Source organism: Teleopsis dalmanni, chromosome 1 (genome assembly GCF_002237135.1).
Source record: "Teleopsis dalmanni isolate 2A chromosome 1, ASM223713v2, whole genome shotgun sequence".
NCBI classification, from domain to species: domain Eukaryota; kingdom Metazoa; phylum Arthropoda; class Insecta; order Diptera; family Diopsidae; genus Teleopsis; species Teleopsis dalmanni.
The window spans coordinates 31,711,640-31,725,712 of NC_051846.1; the positions used below are offsets into that span (position 1 = coordinate 31,711,640).

General features: G+C 29.5%; 3 protein-coding genes across 3 annotated transcripts; 1 reads left to right on the forward strand and 2 right to left on the reverse strand.

Annotated features, from left to right (window-relative positions):
- Positions 1–278: 278 nt before the first annotated feature.
- LOC119668464 (ATP-binding cassette sub-family E member 1) lies at positions 279–3,233 on the reverse strand. Its single transcript, XM_038077972.1, has 7 exons — positions 3,153–3,233; positions 2,638–2,851; positions 1,960–2,570; positions 1,703–1,898; positions 1,130–1,650; positions 833–1,067; positions 279–587 (listed from the first exon to the last, which is right to left on the reverse strand). The coding sequence occupies exons 2-7, from the start codon at positions 2,848–2,850 to the stop codon at positions 531–533; spliced, it is 1,833 nt and encodes a 610-aa protein (XP_037933900.1). The 5' UTR covers position 2,851; positions 3,153–3,233; the 3' UTR covers positions 279–530.
- Positions 3,234–5,948: 2,715 nt separating this feature from the next.
- LOC119668683 (signal recognition particle subunit SRP68) lies at positions 5,949–8,317 on the forward strand. The gene is made up of 4 exons (XM_038078275.1): positions 5,949–6,136; positions 6,279–6,628; positions 6,688–7,353; positions 7,409–8,317. The coding sequence occupies exons 1-4, from the start codon at positions 6,016–6,018 to the stop codon at positions 8,105–8,107; spliced, it is 1,836 nt and encodes a 611-aa protein (XP_037934203.1). The 5' UTR covers positions 5,949–6,015; the 3' UTR covers positions 8,108–8,317.
- Positions 8,318–9,655: 1,338 nt separating this feature from the next.
- LOC119669103 lies at positions 9,656–13,838 on the reverse strand. The gene is made up of 3 exons (XM_038078882.1): positions 13,538–13,838; positions 10,583–10,869; positions 9,656–10,516 (listed from the first exon to the last, which is right to left on the reverse strand). The coding sequence occupies exons 1-3, from the start codon at positions 13,731–13,733 to the stop codon at positions 9,668–9,670; spliced, it is 1,332 nt and encodes a 443-aa protein (XP_037934810.1). The 5' UTR covers positions 13,734–13,838; the 3' UTR covers positions 9,656–9,667.
- Between the last annotated feature and the right edge of the window lie 235 nt (positions 13,839–14,073).

Consider the following 14,073-nt stretch of genomic DNA (forward strand, 5'->3'; position numbering starts at 1 on the left):
TACACAATGTGAAGGGAAAAAATATATTATATTAAAAATTGTTTTCTGCATATTTACTTATTTTTAATCAAAATACAAGTTATATTATCGATTTGAAAAGAAATATATGCCACAAATTTCGTTGTGCACAATATATTATATAGTTTATTTTATACTTCTTTATAAAGTTTGTATTTTATATGTTGATTTTTATAATAAAACATTTTAAATTACAAAATTAATTTTGTAACTATAAATTTATATTACCTTATGTAAAGAAATAAAACAATTCAATTTGTCTTTGTATCAAATTAAATAAAAAATTATATTTAACTATTGTTTTGATTGAATTTTTTCTATTGAAAATGTACAATATTTTTTTTACATAATCTAATTTAATATTTCAATTTATATAACAGAAATAAAAATGTAAAATAATTTATAAACATACAAAGCACATAATATTAATATATAAAATTACAAAATGTGTAAAACAGTTTATATATTATATATTTGAAAAAATAAAATAAAATTAAAAATACCAATATCTTTTAATTAGCATCATCTTCCAAGAAGAAAAATTGACCGGAACGTTTTTGTTCAGTGTCCTGAAAATAACATTAAAAATATTAAAAATTATATACAACAAAAATAAATTAAATACAAAACAAAAAAGAAAAAAATTATACACAAAAAAAAAGTTAAATAAAAACAAAATTATATGCATAAAAGAAAAAATAAATACAAAACAAAAAAATTATACACATTAAAAAATAGTACACAAAAAAAATTATATAAAAAAAAACATAATACACATTAATAATAATTATTATTATTCTCCCATTGAACTTACCTTAACGGAATTATTTTTATTGATACGTGGTCTAAAGTTATTTGGATCTCTGCGGAAAGTAATGCCCAACAATTCAAGGAAGCGATTCATGCCATTAAGTAGTGATTGTGGTGAAAAAGCGGTTGTATTGATCGAAGGTTGACCTTCTAGCACAATTACACGATCAGCAAGATATGTGGCCATAATGAAATCGTGCTCCACCACGAAACCAGTACGTTTCGCATGTAGAATGTAACTAAATATATATTTAAAAATGTATTTTAAATTATAATTCATATTAAAGAAAAAACTGTATACCGTTTTATAACTTTTGCGGCAACTAGACGCTGTTCAGAATCCAAATAAGCTGAAGGTTCATCAATCAAATAGACATCAGCAGGTTTACCTAAGCACAAAACTAATGCAACACGCTGCAATTCACCACCAGATAAATTCTGTACTTCTTGGTCCATAATTTCCTCAATTTTCATAGGTTTCATTACATCAGCAATGAATTGTGGATGCACATAAGCATCGCGTATTTTCTCATGCAATAAATGTCGTACAAGATTTAAGAACTTTGGTGAAATTTTCTGTGGTTTATAGGAGATATTTAAAACGGGCAATTCAGTACCAGCATCAGGTTGTAAATTGCCAGCAAGCATACGTATAAATGTTGTTTTTCCAGTACCATTTTCACCCAATAATACCAAAATTTCAGAATCACTGAAATGTCCCTCTTCAACATGGAGCGTAAATTTACCTAGTGTTTTAGTCATGGCAGGGTAAATATAATGATTCATACGCTTAATTTCTTCTTCAGTAGCAGATTCCGAAACCTATAATAAGAAATTCATTACACACAATAAAAAAAACTGCATTAATAATCACCTTAAACGTTAGAGATTCAGTACGGAATCTCATATTCTCCGTTGGCACGAAACCATCTAAAAATATATTAATGCCTTCACGCACTGAGAAAGGCATAGTAACGACACCATAACAGCCTGGTACGCCATATAAACAGCATATAAAATCGGATAAATAATCCAAAACTGATAAATCGTGTTCAACTACAATAATAAATCTAAAAGTAAATAATAAAAAAAATTAACAAAATAAAACAATCAACCTAAATATCAACTTACTTAGTTGGATGCAAGAGATGACGTATAGTCAAGGCAGCATTTAAACGCTGTTTAACATCCAAATATGAAGAAGGTTCATCGAACATGAATATATCTCCGTCCTGTATGCACACCATTGCAATAGCAAAACGTTGCAACTCTCCACCAGAAAGTTCCGCTATATTACGGTCTCGTATATTCATTAAATCCAACATTTTACATATTTCTTCTTGGTTTTTGCGCTCATCCTTTTTCTCGAGCAAATCAGCTACTGCACCCCTCACAGCTTTTGGAATTTGATCCACATATTGTGGTTTGACTAAAGCTTTTAAATTATCTTCAAGAATTTTTGTGAAATAGTTTTGCAACTCAGAGCCACGGAAGTAGGCAAGAATTTCAGTCCAATCTGGTGGATCGGTGTATCTACCTAAATTAGGCTTTTGCTTGCCAGCAAGAATTTTCAAAGCAGTTGATTTACCAATACCATTTTGACCAACTAGACCTAAAACCTCACCCGGCCTTGGTATAGGCAAACGATGTAACTTAAAGGAATTTTTACCATAACGATGAGTGGTATGTTTTTCCAGATTACTTGGAATATTAATAATAGTAATGGCTTCAAATGGACATTTCTGTAATAATTTTTTTTTGGTAAAATTTATTTATAAAATATAATTTCAATGTTTAAACACCACTTACCTTAACACAAATACCACAACCAATGCACAACTCTTCCGAAAGTGATGCTATTTTCGAAGACGGTCCTACTTCAATACAAAGTTTACCCATTCGTACGACAGGACACGATTTCTTGCACTCCTGGCGACAACGTTTTGGCTTGCACTTGTCATCGCTGACGATAGCAATACGAGTTTGCTTATCAGTTTCCTCAAAATCCTTCTTTCGGGACATCCTATATAGGATTAATATGAAATTTATATTTTTATATATACAGTGAAATGAACATGATTTGAAACACGTTTTATTCTAGTTTTGAATAATGCATTTATTAATTGACAACAAAGCAAATGACATTCCAAATTCATTGATAATGTAAAAATGTGTGTGTGAAGTGAAAGTATGTATAACCTCAATGTGCACGTTAATTTAGCAATTAAATTGTTGGAATAATGTGATTGTTTACATTAAATTTTGAAGAAATTATATTATGCATTACTTAAACTTGTTTACAATTTATTTTAATAAATTTTTACCTGAAAATTTAGTAAAATTATATGAAATATTGTTGGCGAACGCTCCCTGCGTGTCGGCCACGAATATTCAAAGGGAAACGTCAAATGTGTTTTGTTTGTCTGATACCGAATTCAAGAGATTCGAACATAAAAGACAGGTCTGTTTTCTAAATTAATAATTCATGTATAAATTTAATTGTATTACAGAATAATAAGCAAAAGTAAAAAAACAAAAGTAAATCATTTAAATAAATACTCTTTTTAGTAGCAATTATAGCTAATAGTTTTTAATATTGGTGTTATTTTTTGAAAATCAATATATTTTAATATTAAAAGTATAATTATATATATATATGAGATATAATACTTTTGTTGTAGGTAGCTTATCTTAGGCATAATACAAACTAAAATTCATAGAACCTGTTTTTAATATCTGCACAAACTTTACTTTTCTGTTCTTACTTTTTAACGGTCTGTTCAAATTATTTATATATAAATGCTTTGTTGATAATTGTAGTAAACTAGTTATTTGAATATAGTTTAAATAATATAATTTTATGTATGAAATATTTAGAGTTAATTACCTGAAAACTGTATGTGATTTAGTTTATCCTCGTTTCGGTATGTAGTAGAGTCAACAATTCAACAGAAATATTTTTTAAGTGATTTGAAAGTTAAAACCGATCCACAAAAAATAAATGTCTGTTTTTAGAGAACTGATGTTTAATTGTTGCTTCCGTAATAATAATTATATTTTCATGCAATATTGAGACAAAAGTTACATTCAAAAAATATTTGTTAGTCTATTAATAGTTTATATAGTTATAGCTCGCTTTATCGATTTTGTTATAAAAGTTATAATTCGTAGTGGAAATTTACATAAATATCGAGATAGTCACGAGATAGATCATCACTTTAGCAATATTCGCTGCAACGACACTTATTAATATGAATTAAATATTTTTTAGTTTGTGCTTTATAACAGCAACTGGTCAGATACGTCGATTTAAAATGGATTCAGGTATGCATCGATACAGCGTACAATGTTGTGAGTTCACAATAATCTGATCGCTCTAAGCAAGGAATAATTATCAGGGTTTTCTTTGGCTTTAAATTTTAAGTTTATCACTGGTATCTTAACTAAACGAATCAGGGGTAGATATTCTTGCGAAAAAATGCAATGAATACTGACGTTGTTTCTCTTCTTTTTGCACTCTTTTATTTTTCACGGCTATATTACACAAATTTGACATGTTATAATAATAAATTTTATATATAATAGCTCTATTCACTTGACGCACAAACCACCGAAATACTTTCAAATAACAATATAGTATATTGTTGTGCTGATAATTTTATTTGTTTGAAATCAATATTTTTCAAATTTTATATATAAATCATTTTTTTTGATTAATTTATATTTCATATTTTGTGTAGAAGCTTATAACTCAAAACGAACTTAAAAAAAATCACTGTTTTTTATATTTTGAACAAATATAAACTATAAATTTTTATTTATTTTCAAACATTTTTTAATAACATATTATTTTATATATAATTTTTAACTCTAAATTTTTGTGTTATATGCTATTTTTTTTATTTTTACTTTAATATTGCTATACGTTAGTTTAGCTGGTGTAAACGGAAATTTTAATTTTGCTATTATTGTTAATTAAGTTTGATTAATTGTGAAGGAAATACTTATATCGTTTCCAATTACCAAATTTGTGAATTTATAGTAATTTTTTACCCGCGATTTAGTTTTAGTACAATTTTCATTTTTGATTTGTTAATGCCACAAAATGTATAACACTTCAGAATAATTTGTATCACTTTTGATATTTTGCTATATTAATAATGTTGTTTTCGATTGGTAAACCAGAATTTAATCTCCATTTACTGTCGATCTGTTAAATTTTGTGTAATTAAACATTTTCAGAGTAATATAACACATTTTTAGTCGTGTTAGTAGTCATTTATATTTGTCGCAAATACATATATCGCAGCAAATTACAGTTTATCAAAGGTACAGAGGTATAACAGAGATATATCTAATAAAACATCTAGATTGTTATAAATTAAACTCGAGTGTTACACATTTTGCTTGAAATTAGCAATTGAAAATTAAAATTGCAGTAAAAGTGCATTAAAAGAGCATCTCGATTGAAAAAATGACTCAAGATTTATCAATGGAAAACGCCATAAAATTACCCTGAAATTAATAGCTTTTTTATGTTATTTGGCAATTAATATGCAGATGACATTTTAAATATTTGCAAATATTATTTTTGCTTATGTATTAAAAGTTAAAAGAGATACTAAAATAATATGAAAACATTAGCCATAAACGAATGGTACTGACATAACAAATATGTGTCGCAGATTAAAATTGTTGAGAATACAAAAAACATATTATATTTGGTCAAAATTGGTTAAATTCGAGCGAAATATGACAGATCGTGAGCAAATCCAAATTTAATAATCGAAAACTACTAATATTATTGTTATTACTAAATATAATAATAATAATATGTTCACACTTGCAATTAGCAAACGTTATTAGCACATTTTTTTATTGGTTTTGTTCGGATTTTGTTTTCTTAATTGCATTTATAGCTGGAACCGAAATAAACCGGTATATTTGTACAACTAAACTTTTTTTTAAATATTTTAAAAATTATAAAAATTAGGATATGATACTTATTTACAATTTTAGTGTTAAATAACCGACTTTAAGGTCAGTATAAATTAATTTTATTAAAATAAATATTAGCAACATAAAAGCTGAATGTTACAAAACGTTTTCGAAGTTTTTCAATTTTTGCCCGATGACGTTTTGACAGCTCGGTCCAGTTTTGTTAACATTTGTGCCAGCAAAACAAGTATGATAGATACGAAAATGACCGAAGATTCTACAAATAATGTAGAAACTGTTGAAAATACAAACGAAGCAGAGCAAACAAATGCTGTCATTGCTGAAACTAATAAAGTGTTTTCGTTAGAAAGTATGTTTTGGAAAATATATCTAAAATATGTGTTCCTTAACTTAACCTAGAAATTTAACTTGTTTTAGTTGCATTGTAACTTTCACTTGTTTAATATGCAAAATGCAATACATTTAATACGTATTATTTTTCTTAAATATAGTTTTGCATATGATAAAAAATGCACAACAACAACACGGGCTACGTCATGGAGACTATCAGCGTTACAGAGGCTATTGCACTCGTCGCATACGTCGTTTGCGTAAAACTCTGAAGTACCCACAAGGTGATAAGCGACACTTTAAGAAACGTGATGTGACAATTACTCAATTAGCTGGCAAAAATGCTGATGAACGTTATATACATATACCCTTAACAGCAGCTGAACGTTGCTGGGCCTATGGCATGCAACTGAAACAAGAAGCCAACTCAGAGCCACGTAAACGTTTTCATCTCATAAGCAAATTGCGAAAGGCTTGTGTATATGCACTTCAGCTACAAGAATTGTGTACTGTAAGTTTAAATGAAATATTTATTAAATAAAAAGTGTTAAAAATTAGTTCAATTTGCAGTCGGATGTATTTGATGCACGCACGAAATTGGAATGTGAAGCTTATGTAGCTTGGATGAATGGTACTTTGTATTTTGAATTGCAGGAATGGAAAACTGCCGGTGAACATTTAAAACGCGCACAAGTCGTGTATGAGAATTTAGCAAAAGCATTGCCTGAAGAAGAACAAGAATTGTATAATGCCAAACTTAACGAATTTGCACCAAATTTACGTTACTGTGCGTATAACATAAGCGGAGGTGGTGCTGGTAACACCAATATGGATGATTTGTTAGAGTTGCGCGCACAAGGTTTACTTGAAAATCTTGATGATTTAATTAGCCAAGCAAAATCTGAGAGTTGCGAAGGTCTACAAACCATTGAATGGCGTGGACGTAAAGTTACTGTACGCCCAGAAAAAGTACGCCTCTTCCTTTTAGGTGCTCAAGACTTAGATAAGTCTTTGGAGAAAACTACTAAAATTGATTCTAAGATTGAGTTAATTGAGCGCATATTGATGGATTGTAAGGATGCTATACAAGCTGTGAAAGATGAAATTAAGCAAGATCCCAAGTTACGTTCAATGGCAACTGGCCAAACAGTGTCTGGTGTGCAATATTTACTATCTTACTTGTCGTATATACGACTTAGCCGTACATTACAACGTAATTTATGTTTAGTTGAACAGGTGCGTATATCTAATCTAAAGTGCTGCAATGATTTTAATAAATATTCTATTATAGGCTAAATTGAGTTTCGAAGATCCAAATCGAAAAACTCAAACCACTATCGAAGGTAAAAAAGTGCGTGCACAGGATTTCGCACGTTTGTATGAAATCATTTTACAAAACGTCACGGAAATGCAACAAATTACTGGTTTAGAAGAAGATGCTGAATACCAAGCCGAAATTCAAAACTTGTCTAGTGCCTTCAAAGCCTTCCGTTGTTATTATATTGCATTGACTTTAATTGATATGAAAAAGTGGATAGAAGCCGTTGCTCTTTATGAACGTTCATCTAATTATGCTACCGAAGCACTTAAGGGCAAGCCGTCTAATGAATTTAACCTTACGGACGAGCTAAAACGTCTCATCACAACTATTGATAGTTCTAAATTTTCAGCGCATGCTTATAGTGTACTTGAGAATGAAACTGGCGATGGTGAAGTTTCGACAACCAGATCACAGAAATCGTCAAAACCACTGTTTGAGCGATTATCTCAATATAAAGAGGATCAATCATTACATACAAGAAATCCAAATGTATTTAAGCTGACACCAGATATGGAGGCCATACCTTGCAAACCTTTCTTCTTCGACTTAGCTTATAATTATATTGAACTGCCATCACTCGAGGGTAAAATGGAATCGCCGGATAAAAAGGGGGCCGCATCAATTTCAGGTTTTGTTAAAGGTTTTCTCGGTTGGGGTGGCAAAAAATAATGCAATAATATATTCAGTTTACAATTTATGCATTTAATATACAATATCACTTTTATATAACAAAGAAATTTGTAATTGGAATTTCAAAAACGAACAAGTAAAATACCTAGACCTTAGCTCCAGTTTTACCTTTTGTACCGTTTGAATTGGCATAAATTTGCATTTTTGTTGTTAATTGGTTAAATTTAGGAATTTAATAAAATATATTCGAAACACAAATTTTATGTTCCATTTTATTTTTAAGTAGAAAGTAAAGTTACATGCACATATATTATTATTATAAACAGCAAATTATTTATAATTAAATATGTAAGAGGAATTACCTTCCGTGCAGATATTTGATTGTTGTTCTGCTATCCCGCAGAGATCTGGAACTTCGATACCATAAAGGGCTTTAAGAACGGTCAGTTTTACGCCTCGGGCGTAGGACGTTCAACACCTCCCAATGAAACTATACAAGCAGGTCCCAGAGGGTAGCAACAACAACAATATAACATGAAAGGAATTAAACGACGAATATATGGGTATGGATGGCTAATGATTGAGAGATTGCTGGGGATGGAGGAAATTAGGAAGTGAGGACAGATATTAGGTTGTGTTAAACCTTGGTGGGCGAAGGAATATTTTAAGTCAAAAAGGATATAAAGAGTTTCTTCCACCTTGTAAGCTCGTCTAGTTTTTTTTAAGCCAAAATCTTTGCTGTCTAGTGGGATGGTCGACTGGTTTCAAAACAAAAACTATAACATTATCAGATTGCAATTTTCTTTGATAACACTAGAGCAGAGGAACAAATACTGACCTCATTAATAGGTGCCCAAAAATGTATCCATAATCCTTTTCCTAAGAGTCGCAGAACAGTAATGAAAAACTATGGTTAACTTTGAAAAATCCAAACTAATATGACTAGGCTACAATTTATCGAGAACGAAAATATAAATAAAGCACCAATAAAGATATTACTATCTAGAAAGTTCATTTAGAGGCTCTTGATGCACTGTTGTGATAAAAAACATTGACAAGCAGCAACTGGGTAGTGCTTTGTTAGATGTCTGGTTTTTGAAAAGGTGAGTGTTTTTTACATTGATTGGAACTCCTTTGATTTCCATTCTAATGGTAAAGGCTTGTAGATTTGTTTTCTCACGATATAACTAACTTTATAGAATATATAATCCCAACTTTTCTTAGATAAACCTCTCCCCTTTAATTACTGGAATGATATTTTCGCATAACGGTGTAAAGGTTTTCCATTTATTCTTAAGAGATAGATGGTTTTAGTGGTTTAAAGTTTCATACTGTGGCTTTTAATACTTTGAGAAAAATATAATCCCAATTTTTAGTTTTACTAGATAAATAAATACGGCTAAGCCCAATGTTTTCTAAAATTGTCTGAATTATATATATATATATGTTTCTTTACTCTCAACTTAAAATATCCCTAACTCTCTGTAAAGAATACAGTTTTAATAATTAGTACATATTTAGTTTTTTAAGTTTAGTAATCGAATAATATTATATACATTTAATACAGTTTATTTAAAATTTCTTAATTATATATTAAAACTAAATATCACTTATATAGGAATTCAAATAACCGTTTTGATAAAACTCCAACGCTAAATCCTTCACTCTGGAATGATATTCATGCGTTAAAATTTGCGTGCATTTAATATCCTTGGCACTAGTATTCATTTGACTGATTGTATCTAAATTAGGAAGATTATTTGGATCAAACGTAATAGCTGGAAGCACCCACATTGCTATTGCCAAGCCATACAGCACATATTTATAATACTCTTCGGTGATATTTCTTAAATTAAATATACTTCGAAGATATTTTAAATCTGTAGCATCATTTCGGAATGTGGTGCCCAATATAGTAGACAATTCCAGGCAATAGGTTTCCAGGAGTGTGTTCGTATAAGCCTCACGTAGATCTCGTTTTGTGCTTGTATATATAAAATGCAATATATCAAAAACTGGTGATGTATATCGCATAACTTGCAAATCAAAAAATATCACTTCAGGCAAATCCTTCTGTTCTCGTTGATTTCGTACAGGAATGGGTGTTGTTGGAGTTGCTGTAGCAAACATTATATTATTTACCCATAAATCACCATGGCACAAAACTTTAATACTCTCCTCCGGTTTAGTGATGTATTCTTGGATCTGATGATACATTTTCGTTTGTAGTTTTTCAATAATACGTATTGGTTCCGTTAAACAACCATCGACATTTGATCTTCTCAAACTATTTAATGCCTCTCCAATTGAGTTCTCGATCATATTTCTATAACATTCCTCGGCTTTACTATTATAGACGATTTCTTGTACGTGATTGCAACGTTCTGAAAAATGTTCATAGTTCATTTGTTTAGCGGTTATAGAAGCGGCATGTAGTTTTGCCAGTTGCTATAAAAACAAAAGCAAAATATTTATTTTTTTGTTATATTTTGCAGTTAACATATAATTATTTACCTTCATAACTAACTCACAGTAGTGTAGATTCATGCTTACTAGACGATTATGCATACGATAACCTAAGGCTTTAAGATCATTCAATATGATCAATGATTGTCCATTTTTATCAGTTCCAGCAAAAAAGCATTTAGGAAATAACACATCCTTGGCATAATTTTCCAACATTGGTACGGCAAAGGTATAAGCATTAATCTCATTATCGAACGCTTCATCGCATCTATATAATTGTCTTCGTGCCTTATTTGTTATCTGTCGCTTCACGATATAGGACAGTAGGTTCGTACCTGTGATGAATAAAAAAACTTGTTAGAATTTATATAGATTCTTATTGTTTTTTGTATAACTATTTTATTTCATATATGGTATATTTAAACCAAGTCTCTCTATTATTTATATAAATTATTTTATATTTTAATTATCATGATTATTAGTAAAAGCCAAAATAATCAGTGCCGGAATGTATCTATAATGAACAACCTAAGGATTTTACGCGGTTGTTCTTCTCTGTTGTAATGTTTATTGTTCCAAATCTATACCAACGTATAACAACATCGCCTAAATGGTGAAGCCTTAATGTACTACAAGCAGGATAGCCAAGGAGTATATTCTTATCTAGAAAAGTCCATTTTCAAATCGGTAAGGAAAAATCTATAGCTATTTAAATAAGAGTAGGATGAAATTAAAGTTTCCAATATTTAAACAAAGATATGAAATCTGATTACAATATTTCATAATTTTCAATTGTTCTTCCCACATAAGGCGAATATTTAAATGATGTTGTGTCTTGCCTATGGCCAAGTGACCATTTGGCTCTTCATTGTTTATGGAAGGAGGTTGTATTGGTCGTTTCAATTATGAGTACCTTCAGCGGGTAGACTCGACCACAGATGAAACTTCATATGAAAAGACTAGTTGGCTTTGCCTTGTTGCAAGGAGCGTTTTGCACTTGGTCGTTTCGGTACATGACTACTTTCAGGAGATAGACCCGGTCGTTCATGACACCTGATATACTTTTACATTTATTTACATTGAAATGGAATGCTGTGAGCGTTTCTCTGTTTATTATTTATAAACGAGTTATAATTATAACTTCAGTTATAAGTCAAGTAATGTAATTGTAAATTGAATGTTTTCAAAAAAAAAAACAAAACTCAGAGTTTAGGGAAGCAAATTAACACAATGTATTAATTAAACTTTACTTTAATCGCTAATTAAATAAAGATGGTTCGACTATTTCGACTTCATCGAAGATTAAATAATTATTTAGTAAAGAAGTTTTTTCGAACAGTAGTGAAATACAACAACAAAAGTTTATTTTTTATATTATTTTAATTAATTGAATTTTTGGCTGACCATACAGCTGTTTCGAGAATTGCCAAATACCCATCATCAGTGGTCTTGCAAATAATGCTTGTATTTAATTATTCGTAAATAATTATTTTTGAGACTGCAAGTACCAAGAATCGAACTCGGGTCCTGCCAAATGTGAAGCTCAGAATCATTTAGTAGTATAATCATTTCGGTTGACAATAGAACGAAGAGAGAAAACACCTTTATTTACATTAACATATAACATATATAACATAATATATGTTTACATTAATAACCCTTAATATTCTAAATATTCTTACTTAATATTTTTCACCGATAAGGTAATCAATTTTAGTGGCGTACTCCAGTTAATTAACGCCACATAGTTTCAAAATAGCCTTGAGACTTAATTTCATGTGATTTATTACACCCCAAAATATGGAAATTGTCAGTTTGGCAGTTTGGATCAGGTCGATGTTGAGATCTGACCGAAAGGGTCATCTGCCCAAATTTGTTTAATTGAGCTTGAAAGTGGGATATCAATGTTTATGGCAAGTGGTTAAAGTGAACATCAGAAAAGCAACTGCTTTTCTGAATATATTGTAAATTATATTGTAATATATTGTAATATATTGTAAATTATTATTCAATTAATTAAAATAATATAAAAAAATAAAATTTTTGTTGTTGTATTTCACTACTGTTCGAAAAAACCTCTTTGTAAATTATTATATTAATATAATAATAATTTATAAATTATATTAAATCATAATTTATTAATATTATTAAAAAAATTTCAAATAAACATTAAACCTTATTTATTGAAATATATGCATATGTAGAATTCTCTGAAAAATAATTGTATGGCATATAATTTAAAATAATATGTAAAATAATCAAATCCGAAAAAAGACTTTATTTTTTTAATATACAAATTAACTGATTATATTTAAAATGCATTTTTTCTAATGTTTAATTTTATTAGATTCAAAGTTCATCTATTTTAAACTTAATTAAATATAAAAAGTCAATGAACGCTTGGCAATTACATGCGAAGCGCTTATTCACATCGCATCAAGCAATAAAGCTTTAAGCTTTTTCCTTAACGCAGATGGCAGAAACAGCTGATTTTTGTTTACATCATGAAACAAAAACAAAAACGAAAACAAAAAGCGCACATCAAAGAGAGAAGCACACGGTAAACAAACCATATACATAACAACGAATGCGGTAAGACAAAATTTTATGAATGAACAATATGAAGCAGCGTGTGTGCGTAGCATAACAGTGCGGCGTATGCAGTGATGACCTTAGAATTGTGCTTTATGAGTGTGGTTGTGGCATTGTTACACATCAAATCCAAGGTCATTTATTAGTGGTTGGGTTGCATTTGAACAATTTTTATATTGCATATTTGTGTAAGACAGAAAAGAAAACAACGAAAAAAAAATCGATTTTGATTTTTGCTTGCAGTAGATTAGATTCCGTGGATTATTTTAAACTTATAAAAAATATTAATAAAAATAAAAATATTTATAAAAATAAAGAAAAAAATTTTAATTCAAGTTTTTAGCGATTTCTACAATTCTTACATTATAATTAAATTAAATATTGGAAAAAGAGTGTTAATAATTTAATTACCCATTTCAGTGCCAGTGGAGTATTCTTCTTCATATTCGCTTAGAAGTAGTCGATGTACGTAGGACATGTAATTATCACCGGAACAGCTTCCCGGTGTGCATTTTATAAATTTGATTTCAAATTTTACAATGTTTTTCGTATGGAATAAGTTTCGTAAGTTTTCCACATCCTCGTCATACTCCTTGCCACATGCCATTACCACGTTTCCTACCGGATTTCTCTATGCACACCTTTTATAGTCGATATTCAAATGATTTTTTTTTATTTTAAATGCAATCGAAGTTTAAGTTTTGAAATTAAAATTAAACTATTTTCACTTTCAGTTGAACATTTTTATTTTAACTGCATTTTATAATTATTTTCCATTTCTTTTTTTTTTATTATTTTTCTTTATCAACTCCAATTTGCTGACACTTTCAAAAACTTGTTAATTTCATTATTAATTTTTAGTTATGAAATAATTGCATAAATTAACTGCAATGCTTCCAATTTGCACTGCTGACACACTTCTGAGGTGAACTAGTTTATTTATTTTT

Coding starts and splice junctions, on each gene's coding strand:
- LOC119668464 (XM_038077972.1), bottom strand. CDS start 2,850: ATGTCCCGAAAGAAGGATTTTGAGGAAACTGATAAGCAAACTCGTATT. Junction 2,571..2,637: donor GTTGTGGTATTTGTGTTAAG/GTAAGTGGTGTT, acceptor AAATTATTACAG/AAATGTCCATTTGAAGCCAT. Junction 1,068..1,129: donor GCCGCAAAAGTTATAAAACG/GTATACAGTTTT, acceptor ATATATATTTAG/TTACATTCTACATGCGAAAC.
- LOC119669103 (XM_038078882.1), bottom strand. CDS start 13,733: ATGGCATGTGGCAAGGAGTATGACGAGGATGTGGAAAACTTACGAAAC. Junction 10,870..13,537: donor CTCCACTGGCACTGAAATGG/GTAATTAAATTA, acceptor TATTCATCACAG/GTACGAACCTACTGTCCTAT. Junction 10,517..10,582: donor ACTGTGAGTTAGTTATGAAG/GTAAATAATTAT, acceptor TTGTTTTTATAG/CAACTGGCAAAACTACATGC.
- LOC119668683 (XM_038078275.1), top strand. CDS start 6,016: ATGATAGATACGAAAATGACCGAAGATTCTACAAATAATGTAGAAACT. Junction 6,629..6,687: donor AGCTACAAGAATTGTGTACT/GTAAGTTTAAAT, acceptor TTCAATTTGCAG/TCGGATGTATTTGATGCACG. Junction 7,354..7,408: donor ATTTATGTTTAGTTGAACAG/GTGCGTATATCT, acceptor ATTCTATTATAG/GCTAAATTGAGTTTCGAAGA.